Source organism: Polypterus senegalus, chromosome 11 (assembly GCF_016835505.1).
Source record: "Polypterus senegalus isolate Bchr_013 chromosome 11, ASM1683550v1, whole genome shotgun sequence".
Classification (NCBI taxonomy): domain Eukaryota; kingdom Metazoa; phylum Chordata; class Cladistia; order Polypteriformes; family Polypteridae; genus Polypterus; species Polypterus senegalus.
In genome coordinates this window covers 64,832,808-64,849,210 of record NC_053164.1, presented here as the reverse complement: position 1 = coordinate 64,849,210, position 16,403 = coordinate 64,832,808, and the positions used below count along the sequence as shown (strand labels likewise).

Sequence of the window (16,403 nt, the reverse complement as noted above, 5' to 3'; positions counted from 1 at the left end):
TACAATTGGCACCAATCAGGAAAGAATGAAACAAAACAAGACTGAACAAATTTAGAAGTTGTAGCACACAATGCTGAGGCTGAGTTTCCTCTCTTGTGATAGTTTTTAGGTTCATTTCTTCAAGTATTTACTTCTATAGAGCAGAGGATCTAAATGTTTGAAGATACTTGTAATGTAGGCATTGGCAATTGATCTGAAAACCTGAAAGTAGGCTGCTGTTGATACTATACATGTTTAATAGGTACATTCAACATTCAATTTTAATTTTATGAGCTCTTTGCAATGACTTGTTACGATGCATACATTTAATAATGCTATATAAAATAAGACTGAATTATTGATTTCGAAGTTCTGAGGTAAGTAAGACATAAGCTTAAAGGTAAGGTAGTAATTATTACTGATCCTGGTGCCCGTGAGGTGCGACGTGTTGAATGTTGCTAGCTCATGCAACCAAGAATTTCACTGTCAATTTTAACTCTCTGCACATATGTATGACCAACATAATTTATTTTGATGGCAACTAAACTTTCCTGTGTTTATCCTTTGTAAATCCTTTAGAAAAAAAACTTTATTTATAAACCACTGTAGTTTGCAACTATCTGATATAATTATTACCTTTTTAATCACTGACATAATAAATGTTTTTTTAATGTATTACATTTGAAAATTAATTATGAAAATGCTTATTTTCATATTATTCTCTTAAATATGACAACATTCAGGGTCAGTGAGTAATGCAATATGGTAAACTAAATACTCCCAATAGATACATTATATCAATATCAGGAATGCACAATGAATGACAATTTTTACTTTTGTGCATTTATCTCAATATCGCCTATTAATCAATATAGAATGATGTGTGCAAAACAACATTTTAACTTTATGAAGTAAACAGAGAACCTTACTCTGGGAGCAAAAGAAGGAATAATTGGATTTGCAGTCCTTGTTGCTCCATTGCCCATCTGTATTCATCTTCATACATGTTCTACCATCAGAGCACTTCCTTACCTCCTCATTTTCAGTCTCATTTCTTATACTGACCAGGTCTGTGTAGTTCACTCGACAGTAATTCTGAGCTTTGCTCCAGGTCATATTCTCATTTATCCAGAAGTATGTGCGACTAATGTTGATAGATTCTGTTAAAACAAAGTGTACATTGTAAAGAATTTAGTTTCTGGTTGTGGTAGTCTACTTCATATTTAATATTTATTCTAATGTTTATTCATTATGACTTTGAAATAGTATATAGTATTAAACGGGTAAAACACATTCAAGATGCTGCTTGAAGATATTAACCTTTTATGCTTACATGTGAAAGCTGACTTTTTTCAATAGAAACAGTCTACACAATTATTATTAAGGTGACGGTAATGATAATACTTCTCAAACTGACAGTGAGAGGTATCATCCAAGCTAGAAAACCTTGATTTACTTAACATTAACATGGAACTGGAACTGGAACTGGAACTAAGTAGAATGTGATCAAAGTTACTTGCTCCCTCAAACTGATGAATACAAGAGCCGGTGGTTATGGCTAGATTTTTACATTGGCTATTTATATATTGGCTAATTTGGCCTACAGTCCAGGACCCTACTGTTAACAGAGGCCCTGGATATAATCAAGATGTATGAAGAATATTTGCTCTTTGTGTTTCATTAAAATATTTTCTGACTTGCTGAAGCTACTTTTTTATTATCACTAAGATAAGTTGTCAGCTAGCCACACACACACACCATCACCTCCAAGGAGTGCGCCTGTTGTAATCACATTTGCAGTAGTTGGAAAGCTGAATACAGGCTGACAGAGCATAAAGTGCATGAAATAAGTGAGTTGCTGTGTTGTAATAGTGACAGTTCTTCAGAATGGTCCGTGGTAGCATTATAGATACTGATAGTGAAGCACACAAAGGTGATGATTTTGAAGAAACTGTACACTGAAACAATTTCTAAATGTGCTTAGTGTAACAAGAGCTCTGAGCAACTTTAAAATTATTCACTGATCTTCAGAGCACAGGAGAAACGTATCACCTACAGATAGTCTCTTACAGAATTTCAGTCTGCTTAAAAGTGACAATGCATTAAATGTAATTGTGACTGAGTCCAATGGCGCTTTTCCACTGCATAGTACGGCACAGCACGGTTCAGTACGGCTCACCTTGGTTCGGCTCAGTTCGGCTCGGTTTGTGTTTCGACTGCAGTTTAGTACCGCTTTAGAGTGGGCGGGATTATTCACGTGTCATTATAGTTGCGCCACCTCTACTGCCATGACACCGTGGAACTTTTACAACAACACGCAGACAATGACAACACTTTAGCTCAACGACGCACAAGGGTAAGCATCTAAAAAAACCACATCACTAGCTAACTTTTATCACTGTTGCAAAGCATAAAATGAACTTAACTGCCAGTGTAACATTAAAATGCTGATTCTGTATATTACAGATCTTCCACATTTTGCAAAAAGTCGCAACAGACCATCTGTTTGGACATTTAACCGTGCTTCAGAGTGGTGGGATGTGATTGTTCCCGGTTTTACAAACACTCAGTGGCTGGAGAACTTTCGAATGTCTGAAGAAACATTCATCCACTTATGCAACAAACTGCGTCCAGCGATGGAGAGACGGGACACAAACTTCCGTGTGTGTGTACCTTTAAAGAAAAGAATAGCCAGTGACGCAGTAATGACGATTTTCTCCGGCCAATCAGTGACCAGCAGAGTTTACACGTCACGTTTTGGTAACGGTTTGGCGCTTGGAACCTCGGCTGAGGTGGTACTAAAAAAAGGACCAGGTACCAGGTACTGTTCCCAGTGGAAAACGCCCCAAAAGTGAGCTGAACTGAACCGTGTCGTGCCCGTACTATGCAGTGGAAAAGCGCCACAACATACTGAAGCCAAATTACATGAGCACATGAGGTCTAAAATCGAGCTGAAAGTGTTCTTTGCAGTTACTGTATATTATTCAGAAGTCTGAACTTGATATGAAAAGTCAACAATGCGTTTGTTTGAAAAACCCTGAGGACAACAGATGGACTCTTTAGACACCATTTCAGCTCAGGTGTTTCCATTTTGTCATCTGTCACTTTGTACAGTAGTGAGACTTACATTTTGAGAATAAAATCATTCTTTGAGGCACAGAGAGAAAGGTCCTCTGCACTTTACATATTTGAGCAAAATGTTGTTGTTGACAAATCACATATGCTTTGGCAAAGGCATTCAGCAATGAAGCAAAACGTACCTCATACAATTATTGAGCTGGAAGGATCTCTTCTTACAAATCAGTTAAGTGTATTGGTAGATTAACAAAAGAGTATGCAAACTAGTAAAAAAAAAATAAACCTGCTAACCTGTTTTCATTTTTTTCTTTCAATTTACTTTTATTCTTGCTTTTAGACTTTTTCTTAATTTACCCTAACTGCTAAAAATACCTGATACAGTGAAAGTAATCAGGCATCAGAATAAAGTTGTTATATCTAACTCCCATATACAGTATATGTATATCCACCTTAATAAAATGACAAGTGTCTGTGTGTCTATGTGGTAAGTATGTCTCTGTTATATGATATTTGTTAAAAAAAATTTAAAAAAAAGTACTAATATTTGTAATGTGCCCTCTGTTGGATTGAAGAATGCAATGCATTTTATTACTATATGCATACATTCCAATATATGGTGCATTGCAAACATTGACACTGAGTAAGCCAAGATCTGTGTTGATTGCTTATATATATATATATATATATATATATATATATATATATATATATATATATATATATATATATATATATATATATATATATATATATATATATATATATATATAATTATGGGGTGCCAAACAGGCAAATATAAGGATTTTCGGAATATATAAAGTCAATGTTCTGAATATATAACAACAAAACCTGATTATATAAAGTCAGCAGCGGAATATATACTGTGGAAAATAAAAATCAGTTATTGATTTAATCTGGTGTGCGTGACAAGGGCCACGAGAAGTCTGTCTTGCGACAAGTGCAGCTTCTGTTTTCTGTAACGAACAAGAAGTTACAAGTGCCCAACTGATGACCTTTAAAATTGTGTAACTGCTGATCCAAACAAAACTATTGTAAAGATGTAATGTCTTGAAATTCTTGTGCAACTAAAGTCATAAGGTAAAATTTTGCGCTTAGCATTATAAAAGATTTAGGACACCGACACCTGGGCAGATGAAGGGCAGGTGTCCTAGGACTGTGCTTCTCTGTCATTCTTACCTTTGCCTGGTGTGTATTAATAAAATATTTTTACTAACTTTAATTATATCTCTCTGTCTTCAGTCACAAGAAATGACACTAGAGAAAAAGTGTCCACAGTTTTCTGGCGCCCAACGTGGGGCAGGAGACGGCCGGCTGACTCCGCGAGCGGGAAGATCTCAGCGATCTGTCTTCTTGAAGCAGACTGCCGCAACTAAGTGCACCGGCAGCAGAGTAAGCAGCTCCGATAAAAGTTAGGACTGCCCTGTCCTGAGACGACTCCTGCGTGAGGAGTCCCGGTCTCCTTCTGGTACAACCACGGTGACTGAAAAGGATTTTCCTGACAGAGCTGACTAACACCCAGGCTGGGGTAAGTAACCCGGAGGTTTCCGTAAAAAGATAAGCTGGGGCGGGCTTGCTGTAGAGTATAAAAGTGACCGGGAATAGTAAATGGAAAAGAAATACCTTGTTTTAGGTCACTCCTGTTGGGAAAGATAGTATAGAACACTATCCTCTGGGAATTAAAAAAGGGGGATTTAGGACGGGATCCGGTGCGTGGCACACCCATAAACCCGGACAAATCTATTGGACAGAGGATAGAGCATAGAATAGAAGAATAACAGGTTAAAAAAAACAAGGGAGTAATAAAAAGTGCATTACTAGAAATAAATATTTGCTTTCACCGTGCACTGTGACAGTAACGTAGGAAATAGTGTAGTATACTTCCCTGGGAATATTAAAGGGAACGTTAGGCGGGTGAGTGGCACACTCAGCATTCCAATAGTTCATCGGACAGGGGACGAGTAGGACAAGGATAGAAAGATAAATCTGGCACAGGGCTCGGGGAAAAGCAAAGGAAAAAATGGGAATACATAACAGCAAGCCTGCCAACCGCCGGGGTTCAAGTCTTTTATGCTGGAAGGATTGTTTTCGGAGGATCAGCAGACGCCGCACAAAAAAGGGTCACCTAGAAAGTTAATAGACAAAAACACAGGATTGGATTTTAAAAGGGCATGTAAAAAATGGAATAAGCAGAGCGGTGGGAGTTGGCCATTGGAAGGGACAGGAGATGCAAGTGAGATACAGAAAATTAGAAAAATATTATGTAGAAATGCACCAGGGTGTTGTATGTAGAAGTGTATGAGGATGTTGTAATAGAGGTATGTGTTATGTATGACAGATGGGAGTTGGTTATTAAAGATTGTAATTTAAAGGCAGTACAGAAATGAATTATTGGCTGCAGAAAGTTAGAACTAGAAAAAAAAAAAGTTATTTATAGCTTACAGAAAGTGCAAGCAGATTCGGAACCGCAGTCGAATGAGAAGCGGAAGAAGAGCAAGAAAAAAAAAAAAAGACCCGTTATATCCCACACTTGTTCCTCCCCCTTTCCTACACCATCCACATCCACAACCCCCACCTTCTCCTCCGCCACCTCCAGCGCCCATCGCACCAGAATTAAAAGATGATCCCTTGGGGTCTGGTTTCTTTGAAGAATATCATTATGATCCCTCATTACACACTGATCCGGGAATGACAAAAGTAACGTAATGGGTTCGGCAGGTGGGTTTCACGATCCTAGAACCTCCAACGCACTAGAAGTCAAACCCTATTCCTTCAGCCCCCTAATCAAAACACCACCTTTCAATCCCCCTTAAAGTCCCCCAAACCCACAGGCCCCTTGTTGGAATGCCCCCTGATTGAGATCCCAGAACCCCCCCGACATGATTCAATGCAACCTGCAGGAGCTAATAACCCCACTACTGTAATGATACATCGTAACTGAGACATTCAAGAGCTGAAGGACGTTGTGTCCGAATTGCCTGATCCCAAAGTCATCGGTGTGTTTAAAAAATTCATAGAACAATTACAGCAGCTGTATGATATGTAGAAGCCTAATGCCACAGAATGGACTCAGGTGCTGTGGAGAAAGCTTGGCACCACATGGGAGACTGTCAATCATGGACAGCATAACAGAAACCCGTGGCAGTGGAACGAGGCGTTGCCTCGGGGCCGGGATGAAGGTCCCTTTATTACGCAATGGGAACATGTTAAAATAATATTAAGGACAAGTATAAGAAAGGCAGAGACTGGTCTCTTATCTCGGCTGCCAAACAGAAAAAAAAAAAGAGACAGTAGATGAATGGGCACACTGAATTTAAGAGTTAATGGCAACACACTCCGGCCTTGAAAATCCAGACAACCGAACTAAAACTGCAGTTCCTCTTTTGTTTCCGGACTTAGAAGCGACATTCAAAACAAGGTATCCTGTATTAGATGAGAGGCTGCCGCGTTTGAGGAAGTAAAACGTCACGCAGCGCATGCTGAACAACAGAGCAAGCAGAAAGAGTCAGACACCCAGACAAAGCTGATTGCAGCACAAATGAACTATTACACTGGTGGGGCCACTCCCGGCAGAAGTCGTGGACGTGGAGGATTTTTCCGGGGACAAGGGTGTGGACGGGGACAAGGTAGCGGATATATGTTACCTAATCCAAGTGGATCATCCACTCAGCTTCCTCCCCCTCCAGATCCAAACGCTACACCATATGCTTGTTACGGGTGTGGTGAAATGGGACACTTCTGCCGCAATTGCCCTCACAAGTGCCCACCCCCTCCTCCACCACCTGAACAATTTGATGTTTCATGGACATAGGAATCCGCAGGGATCCCCAGCCCTTCTCTTCAACTACCTTTGCTCACCCATAATTCAGAGACTGATCCATTATTGACTTTGCTGGCTGGTGAATGGCACTGAAACTGTTTTCCTCGTGGACACAGGAGCCACGCGCTCAGCCCTTTCGCTGAAGGAGGTCCCTGCCTCAAGAGATTCTTCGAGTTCAGCTGCATTCCAGTGATTCCACTTTAACACACTGATTTCTTTTAAATCAGCTCTGTCCAGTTAACCTCTTAGGAAGGGATCTCATGACAACACACCATCCTTCTTAAAGCCCTTCACTCATTTCCCTCCTGCTTGTTTCCCAATCTCCAAGCCCCTGACACCCTATTGCACTGCCCAATATTTCCCTATAGAAGTAGACACCCCCTGGCTAGAATCTTTTCTTTCATCAGGTACCTGCCCCGAAACCCTTCACATCCCCTGCATTTTCATTTCCCCCACAAAAGCTGCTGCATTTGTACATCTTACATATTCACAGAATATTTTTTACCTCATATTTCTTTAGCTAAATCAAGCACTGTCCATTGGGTGGAAATCGGACCATGGGTAGAACAATGTCTTAATAGAACAGACTGGGTACATGTTGCTTCAGGTGTTTTTGATACCTCAGACCATTTAATAACTAAAGTTGTGCTTCAAACTGATTTTTTAGTACATCGTACATTATGCTGCACTTCCCTTTCTGCGTTGTCATTGCAAACTACTTCCCTTTCTTGGCTCTCAGCGCTTCCTGACTCTTTGTGGTCTCAGGGTAAAAATGATTATGGAAGGATAGCCCATTGTGAGCCTCTGGTGATCTACCCTAAATCTTCTTTCCGTCCGCATCGTGCCCAGTATCCTCTGTCTCCTGAAGCAGAGGCTGGCATCTCCGCCGTACATTCCGATCTTGTGAAACGCGGTGCGATTATTCCAATTAAATATTCTCCAGTTAATTCTCCCATTTTACCTATAAAAAAGGCTGACGGTTCATGGCGTTTTGTACAAGACTTACGACAAGTGAATGCTGCAATCTTTCCTAGAGCTCCTATTGTACCTAATCCTTCCACTATTCTTTCTGCAATCCCTCCCTCTGCTCGTTATTTTTCAGTAATTGATTTAGCCAATGCTTTTTTCTCTATCCCTGTACACCCTGACTCGCAATTCTGGTTTGCTTTTACTTTCCAAAGCCGCCGTTGGACATGGACTGTTATGCCTCAGGGATATACTGAAGCCCCTTGTGTGTATGGACAAGCGCTTGCTCAAAATTTAGAAGGGTTCTGGCCAGACCGAGGTAGTACATTAATACAGTATGTAGATGATATTATGTTATGCAGTACTACTGAAGAAGATTGTGCGCAAGACACTAAAAAACTACTGCAGTTTCTGGGGGACAATGGACATAAAGTTTCAAAGGCTAAATTGCAATTAATTCAAACAACTGTAAAATATTTAGGTCATGACATCACAAATGGAACAAGAGCTCTCTCTAGCGATCGCATTAACACCATTCAAAATCTTCCCAGACCTGTCACAAAACAACAGGTTATGTCTGTATTGGGCATTCTGGGTTACTGCCGGCAATGGATTTTGAATTTCACTGAAAGAGCACAGCCGTTACAAAATTTAGCAAACACCCTGGCCTTCCTCTTTCTGGTCAGGTGCAATGGACCGAGCAGGCTGAGAAGGCTCTCTGTGACTTAAAAAATGCACTTTCGGTGGCACCAGCCTTGGGCCTTCGGACTTTTCTCGTCCCTTTACTCTGTTCGTGGGACGAAAAGGGGGATATATGACTGCAGTTTTAACACAATTACATGGGGATAAACAAAGGCCAATAGCTTATTTTTCGAAAAAATTGGATCCTGTGGCCGCAGCACTTCCGCCTTGCCTGTGGCTGCCACAACAGAAGCTGTGCTAGCCAGTACAGATATAGTGCTCATGAGCCCCCTAACAGTAAAGGTGCCTCACGCTGTACATTCCATTTTAGTACAGGCTAAGACCTCCCATCTCACTACTGCTAGGGCAATACACTATCAGAATGTACTCTGTACTTTGTCAAACGTCACAATTGAAAGATGCTCCACTTTAAATCCAGCCACCCTGTTGCCAACAAATAACGACGGCGAACCACATAATTGCCATACAGAAATAGCAAAGGTTGTAAAGCCTCGAGTAGATCTACAGGAAACACCTTTAGAAATTGGAGAAAATATTTTTGTAGACGGATGTTCTTTGCGATTGGAAAACGGAGCACCCTCAACTAGTTACGCAGTGGTCCAAGGGGACCGCCTGCTGGAAGCAAATCGAATTTCATCAAGTTTAAGTGCACAAGCAGCTGAATTAATAGCGCTCACCCGAGCATGTCAGCTGTCGAAGGAAAAATCATAACAATTTATACAGATTCCAGATATGCCTTTGGAGTCTGCCATGATCATGGGGCATTATGGAAATTAAGGGGATTTAAGACCAGTACTGGCAAGCCCATCCAACATCAAAAGTTAATCGAATCCCTCTTGGAAGCCATAACTAAACCATCAAAGCTAGCGATTGTTAAATGTCAAGCTCACACAGGAAAACAGGACCTTGTCAGCAAAGGAAATGAATTGGCAGATTACTTTGCTAAAAAGGCTGCATACAGTAACACACCAATCTCTTTATTCCAACAGAGAAATGACAAGGACCCTGATAATCAAATTATTTCTTTACAGAGTGCAGCCACGGACATTGAAAAGAAAAAGTGGTCCAAAGAAGGATCCCTCTCTGATGGAGTCTGGACTCATCAGCAAACTAACAAACCTTTTCTCCCAAAAGCTTCTTTTCCAGGTATGGCAAAAATAGCCCATGGCCTCGACCATGCTGGGAAAGATGCCATGGTTCAAGATGTTGAAAACATTGGGAAGCTGTAGGCTTCTCTACATATGCAGAGCAATTCTGTAGACGCTGTGCATTATGTCAAAGGTTTAATGTAGGAAAAGGCACTCAGGTAAGTCCGCCGTTACTCCTAACCCAATGGGTCCGTTTGAACACCTCCAAATGGATTTTATTGAACTAACACCGTCTAAAGGTTACCGATATTGCCTTGTGATTGTCGATGTGTTCTCCCGATGGGTAGAAGCTTTCCCTTCAAAACGCAATGATGCCAAAACGGTTGCTAAAGCACTAATTAAAGAAATTATTCCAAGATGGGGCATCCCACAAAAGTTACAGACAGATAATGGTACTCACTTTGTGAATTCCATTATAAATGAATTGACTACCTGGCTACAGATCAATGTACATCATTACTGCAAATACCATCCACAAAGTGGGGTATTGTGGAACGATGCAATGGCACCCTAAAAGCTAAGCTTGCAAAATTTGTGAACAAACCAATTTATCCTGGCCAGATGCTTACCCCTGGCTTTAATGGGATTGAGGGGCGGACACACGGCAATTGGGGCTATCGCCGTTTGAAATCCTGACCGGACGACCCATGCCCGTTGGCATGGTTATAGGAAATGTGAACCTGCATACCGTGGACAATGATCTTCTCTCTAGTCTTACAGGCCTCCGGCGTCCCTGAAGGAAGTCCACGAGCAGGTTAATCAGGCTTGGAGAACCAGCCCTCCATCTAAGGACTCGCCGATTCCCTTGGGCACCTGGATCCTGGTTGAGACACCCGGAGGAAACATTGGCATCAGCCTAGGTGGAAGGACCGTTCCAAGTTCTTTGTCCACACCACACGCTGTAAAGGTTGAAGGATTGCCCGCCTGGATTCACGCTTCGCACTGCAAAAGATGGCACCCATAATATACATACTCTTGTTGTTTTTTCTTCCATTATCCACTGCACGGGTGACACTGACTTTCCAGGTTGAGGAAACTGCCTCATTCCAGGTTGACTTTTGTGCAATTGTTCCCTGTACTGGCAGACAGGAGCAATGGGAATGGCCTGACAAATATGTCTGTGTGAGCTACCCGGTTTATGACTCTGACTCAAGTTTTGCTTCATCTGACTCTGAATGTGGCTTCTGGAGTGATGTGTTTGCAAACACAGGACCAAATGACTGGGGTTATGAACCCTGGCAGGCTACTCAGTATGGCCTAAAGACTCGATTCTCTATTTTAAAGGGACATGCCTCTCATGAGTGTGCTAAGAATCAGTGTAACCCATTAATCATTACTCTAAAGAATCCTTCTTTGCATGATTCAGGAACTTATGTCTTAGCTGCATATGCAAGTGGTCATGATCCCCGAGGACTTTTTCAAATTAAGGTCAAGGCACCTGCTCCCTCTCCTCTGTCCCCCTTTCCTACTCAGTTTTTCACTACTGCATCCGCGAGTGAGGAAAAACCCCTAGTTCAGGCTTTGAATCTAACCACCTTAACAAGCACGTTCTTCTCTAGCAACAGTCCCTTTCCCATTATCTAACATTTCTGACCCTTGGGATCGATGGTTCATGTCCACCTTTGGGTCATGGGGCCAAAGGCTAAAATCAGTATTTATTTCTTTGGCAGTAGTATTCATTGTCCTTTTACTTATCGGATGTTGCATTGTTCCTCTTATTCGCTATATAATATCCAAATATTTCACTGCTTCTATAGCCAAGGCCTATATGCTACACGAGGAACATATGCTCCAAATTGCCTCTTCAGTTTCCTCATCCCTTTCCCCCTCTCCTCCTCCTTCCCCATCCCTTACCTCCGCCTTCTGAATTTTCTTCACTATTTTATCATGCCCAGATTGATAAAAAGGGGGGAATGTGGAAAAATAAAAATCAGTTATTGATTTAATCTGGTGTGCGTGACAAGGGCCACGAGAAGTCTGTCTTGCGACAAGTGCAGCTTCTGTTTTCTGTAACGAACAAGAAGTTACAAGTGCCCAACTGATGACCTTTAAAATTGTGTAACTGCTGATCCAAACAAAACTATTGTAAAGATGTAATGTCTTGAAATTCTTGTGCAACTAAAGTCATAAGGTAAAATTTTGCTTAGCATTATAAAAGATTTAGGACACCGACACCTGGGCGCAGATGAAGGGCAGGTGTCCTAGGACTGTGCTTCTCTGTCATTCTTACCTTTGCCTGGTGTGTATTAATAAAATATTTTTACTAACTTTAATTATATCTCTCTGTCTTCAGTCACAAGAAATGACACTAGAGAAAAAGTGTCCACAATACTCAGCAAAAAGAAGCGTTCTCTGACTTTCAACTGTTTTACTTTCAGTAAACTTAATGTGTAAATATTTGTATGAACACTAAAAGAGTCAACACCATAAGACATAAACTAAAAATGTTTCACAATGTGTCCCTGAATGAAGGGAGGCTCAAAATCAAAAGTACCAGTCAGTATCTGGTGTGGCCACCAGCTGCTTGAAGTACTGCAGGGCATCTCCTCCTCATGGACTGGACCAGATTTGTCAGTTCTTGCTGTGAGATGTTACCCCACTCTTCCACTAAGGCACCTGCAAGTTCCTGGACATCCCGGGCAGTTGTTGTGGCCATCCTGTACCTGTCACGCAGGTGTGATATTCGGATGTACCGATCCTGTACAGGTGTTGTTACCGTGGTCTTCCACTGCGAGGATGATCAGCTGTCCTTCCTGTCTCCCTGTAGCTGTCTTAGGCGTCTCACAGTGCGGACATGGCAATTTATTGCCCTAGCCACATCAGCAGTCCTCATGCCTCCCTGCAGCATGCCTAATGTACGTTCACGCAGATGAGCAGGGACCCTGGGCATCTTTCTTTGGGTGTTTTTCACAGTCGGTAGACAAGTCTCTTTAGTGTCCTGCGTTTTTAGAACTGTGACCTTAAATGCCTACTTTCTGTAAGCTGTTAAGGTCTTAACGACCATTCCACAGGTGCATGTTAATTAATTGATTATGGTTAATTGAACATGCATGGAAAACATTGTTTAAACCCTTTACAATGAAGATCTGTAAAGTTATTTGGATTTTTTAAACATTATTGTTGAAATACACAGTCCTGAAAAAAGGACATTTCTTTTTTTGCTGACGCTGACTTTATATATTCAAGTTTTGACTTTATATATTCCGACGCTGTCTTTATATAATCAGTGTTTGGTGTTATATATTCAGAACACTGACTTTATATATTCCGAAACTCATTGTAATTGTCTGTTTGGCACCCTATAATCATATATATGTGCATTAGTGTAGTCCAGGGTATACGCAGGTATACAGCGTATACCCACTTCTTATTAGGCCGTCACAGCGTATTCCCACTTCTAAATCCCCCTGTTACGGGTATACGCTGCAGTGTAATATAGGGTATACCAGGGTATACGGCGCTTTTCAGTCCATACACTGTGACAGTCTACAACCACACTGACACGATGATACGCATTTATGTGTTGCAGGCACGTCAATTTTTTTCTGCCATTTTGTCTGTTTTGGTTACGTTTTGGGACAACTAATGATTAGTTAGGGCAAACAGATTACAGCAATCAGAGGCAGAGTAGGGCGGGACATGCCGTTCCTTTGCTAAACCGGGAAAAATATCCTTTGCCGCCACCTTCCTGTCGGTCTATTGTTACACACCAATATATGTCCTCATGTGAAAAGTTAATATAACCAAGCTAATCGTGAAAATGAAGCGAACCATACAAACAAAAATTAGCTTTCAGAACAAACGACCTCATGAAGCTACATTATTGCTACCATCCAGCCAGACAGGTAGGCACAGCCTCTCAGTCCCCAACCCCAGTCAGAGGGGGTGCTGACGGTGGAGGCGCTAAATCTCTGATTAAAGTTGCAAATTCAATGGAAGAACACGTCAACCATGGTGAGTACTTTATAATAGCAAGATTTACAAATTATGTTAACACAGTGTTTCTACAGCATTAACTAGCAGTTTTTTTATTTAGTTTAGTTTATTTTTTGTTGTTCCAATTTGCTCATGCAGCCTGTGGCTAGTGTTAATTAGCTTCCCTGACTTTCATTAACATCAAAGTTGCTTGTTGTCAACAAATTCCGGTTGGTTGCATTTTAAAACGCAGATATTTCAACCTGACTTTCACATCAGTGCTTATTTTTGAGTATAGACAGATTAACAGGTGTTGGAGAGAGTTTATAATGTTACACTTACACCGTTTTCCCCGAGCACTAGCCGGTGTCCAAATGGCCCAGACATTAAAGCATTTCTAGCTAGGTACACTATTCTTCCTGAGAGATGCTGATTTTAAACTTGAAACTGTGTTAGTGTGTTGGTACCATTTTCACGCCAATAACTTAATGAATATTCAGAATGGTCAAATCCAAGTATTTTATTTTGAAAATCAGCTGTTTGAATTTTGTAAAAATAAATGTATCTCTGACTGAAAAGGTGTGGGCTTCATTTTAAATGTATCTACTATTAATGAAATGGGCCTCTGTACCACCAGTACCACCAGTAATTTTCGCATACTGCCACTGACAAATCATTTTAATTTTATAATTGTGTCACTCTCTGGCCTTCACTATCTGTTGCAGATTAGATATTTTAAGACACTTTTTACAAAAGAATCTACTCTCCTCATGGACTCCCCAAGAAAATGTATGCATTATGCAGTTGAATTACTCTGTAATCTATGAATCAGACAGATCTGCAAAATCTGTATCTTTGGTTTGTTGATCTCATAATGATCCTTGAAGTGAATGAAGTCGGGCAGCATATGTAAATAGTACTGTCCCTTTCTAGTCGGAACTAAATATGTAAGACTGTCACTATTAATAACGGGGCACTTTTTTCTTTTGCTGTGTTGGCCGCAAAACAATGTTGGGGCTAAATTTTCAGTATACCCACTTCTCCAGATACCACTACACCACTGTATGTGTGTATATATGTATATATACTAGCAAAATACCCGCGCTTCGCAGTGGAGAAGTAGTGTGTTAAAGAAGTTATGAAAAAGAAAAGGAAACATTTTAAAAATAACATAACCTGATTGTCAATGCAATTGTTTTGTGACTGTTATGAGTGTTGCTGTCATCAAGGATTTGATTATCATTATTTCTTTCAATCAGGTTCGTATTTGGAGGACGTGTTGTGTTCAAGTTACATTCCATGTTTGTCAACTGTTGTAAAGATAACAGGTTTCATTCATCGACGTGTTCACTGCCCAAATCGCTAAAGGCAAGGAGGCGTGTATTTTGAACGAAAAAGGAGAAGACAGCAAAGGAGCGGAAAAGTGAGAAGGAAAACTGTTTAAATAAAGCTGGGAAGGTGAATGGAAAGAAGCAGTCAGAGGTAAAGCAAGGAAGACTCCGTAATAAGGACGGCTGGGTGCACGTAGAAGGTGTAACAATAGGATTGTTAAGACTTATGATAATGCTCCCGCACAGAGGGTTTAGAGAGACGCACCGGGAGAAGTATAGAATAGGGAACCCCGTGTGACTGTTCTGCTGTTCTCCTTTGACAGTTCTGTGGCTCTGCATATTTGTATGCACCTCTTTAAACTTGCATCACTGGTTCCGCACACAATTCGGACACGTATAAGGGAACTTTTAATCTCCCCGAAATTGCATGTGCCTGCTAACACTCTCAGATCTGTGACATAGTTGTCTATATTTTCTCCTCTTGCCTGATTTCTTGAAAAAAATCTGTACCTCTCTACAGTTTCGTTTATTTTCGGGTTGTAATGTTCATCAAATTTACGTATCATCAAGCTATTGGTTAGCTCATCAGGTCTTACATCACCAGTCAGCGCCTGATACAATTCTCTGCCGCTCTCTCCAATAAGATAACAGAATAATCTGACCTTAGTGTTTTCCTCTGCCTCCGGCATTGCAAATTCTGTGAATAATCTGAAATCGTCCTTCCATGTTCTCCATGACTTCGCCAGGTCTTTAGCATCAAGGCTTAATGTCAGCGGCGGGCTCAGACCCTCCATTTTCCTTTCGTGTGAGTGTCTCCGCGTCCTGAACTTTTAACAGCAAACTGGCGTGACTTTTGGTGCAGTTCCGTCACCTACATTGCCACCATATTTCTCTCTCAAGATTATTAAAAGGCACAGACTCACACTTCCAGTTTGTGTCTGTTTATTTCACAGTAGTTAAAGCCAGAACAAAGTCAGTTCACGTGAGCCGCTCGGAGTACATGCATCGAAGTTTCTCAGCTGTGCTTGTGCTATCTAGTGCGATCTATCTTGCGAATATCGTATTCGTCTTAGGCATGACAAACGCCAGCGGCAGCGTGTCTATGAACCTAATTTAAAGTTAAGCTTTACACACTGCTTTCCTATTCATTTGCATAACCACAGTCCTTCACCAGCAATTTTAACTCTGTTACAGCAATTTTAACTCTGCGACAAAGTGATCAAAAGTGTCGTTTATACCCTGCGTCTTCTCATTAAACTTGTATCTCGCGAATATCGTATTCGCCATAGGCTTGTCAAACGCCAGCGGCAGCCTGTCTATGAACTTAATTTTAACTTAATGTTTACATCGTGCTTTGTTTCCGCAGTAGCTGCACATGAATATGCTTGTATGCGTCACTCGCTTCATATTCTTTTGCTGCCTTCTCAATTGTAAGCACAGTCCTTC

General features: G+C 41.0%; 1 protein-coding gene across 1 annotated transcript in view; it reads right to left on the bottom strand.

Annotated features, from left to right (window-relative positions):
* Positions 1–16,403, bottom strand: part of LOC120539109 (macrophage mannose receptor 1-like) — a 57,468-nt gene that overhangs the window by 7,939 nt on the left and 33,126 nt on the right. The window contains exon 6 of the mRNA XM_039768872.1: positions 909–1,139. Coding sequence (XP_039624806.1) covers positions 909–1,139 — 231 coding nt within the window. The remainder of the gene's footprint in view (positions 1–908; positions 1,140–16,403) is intronic.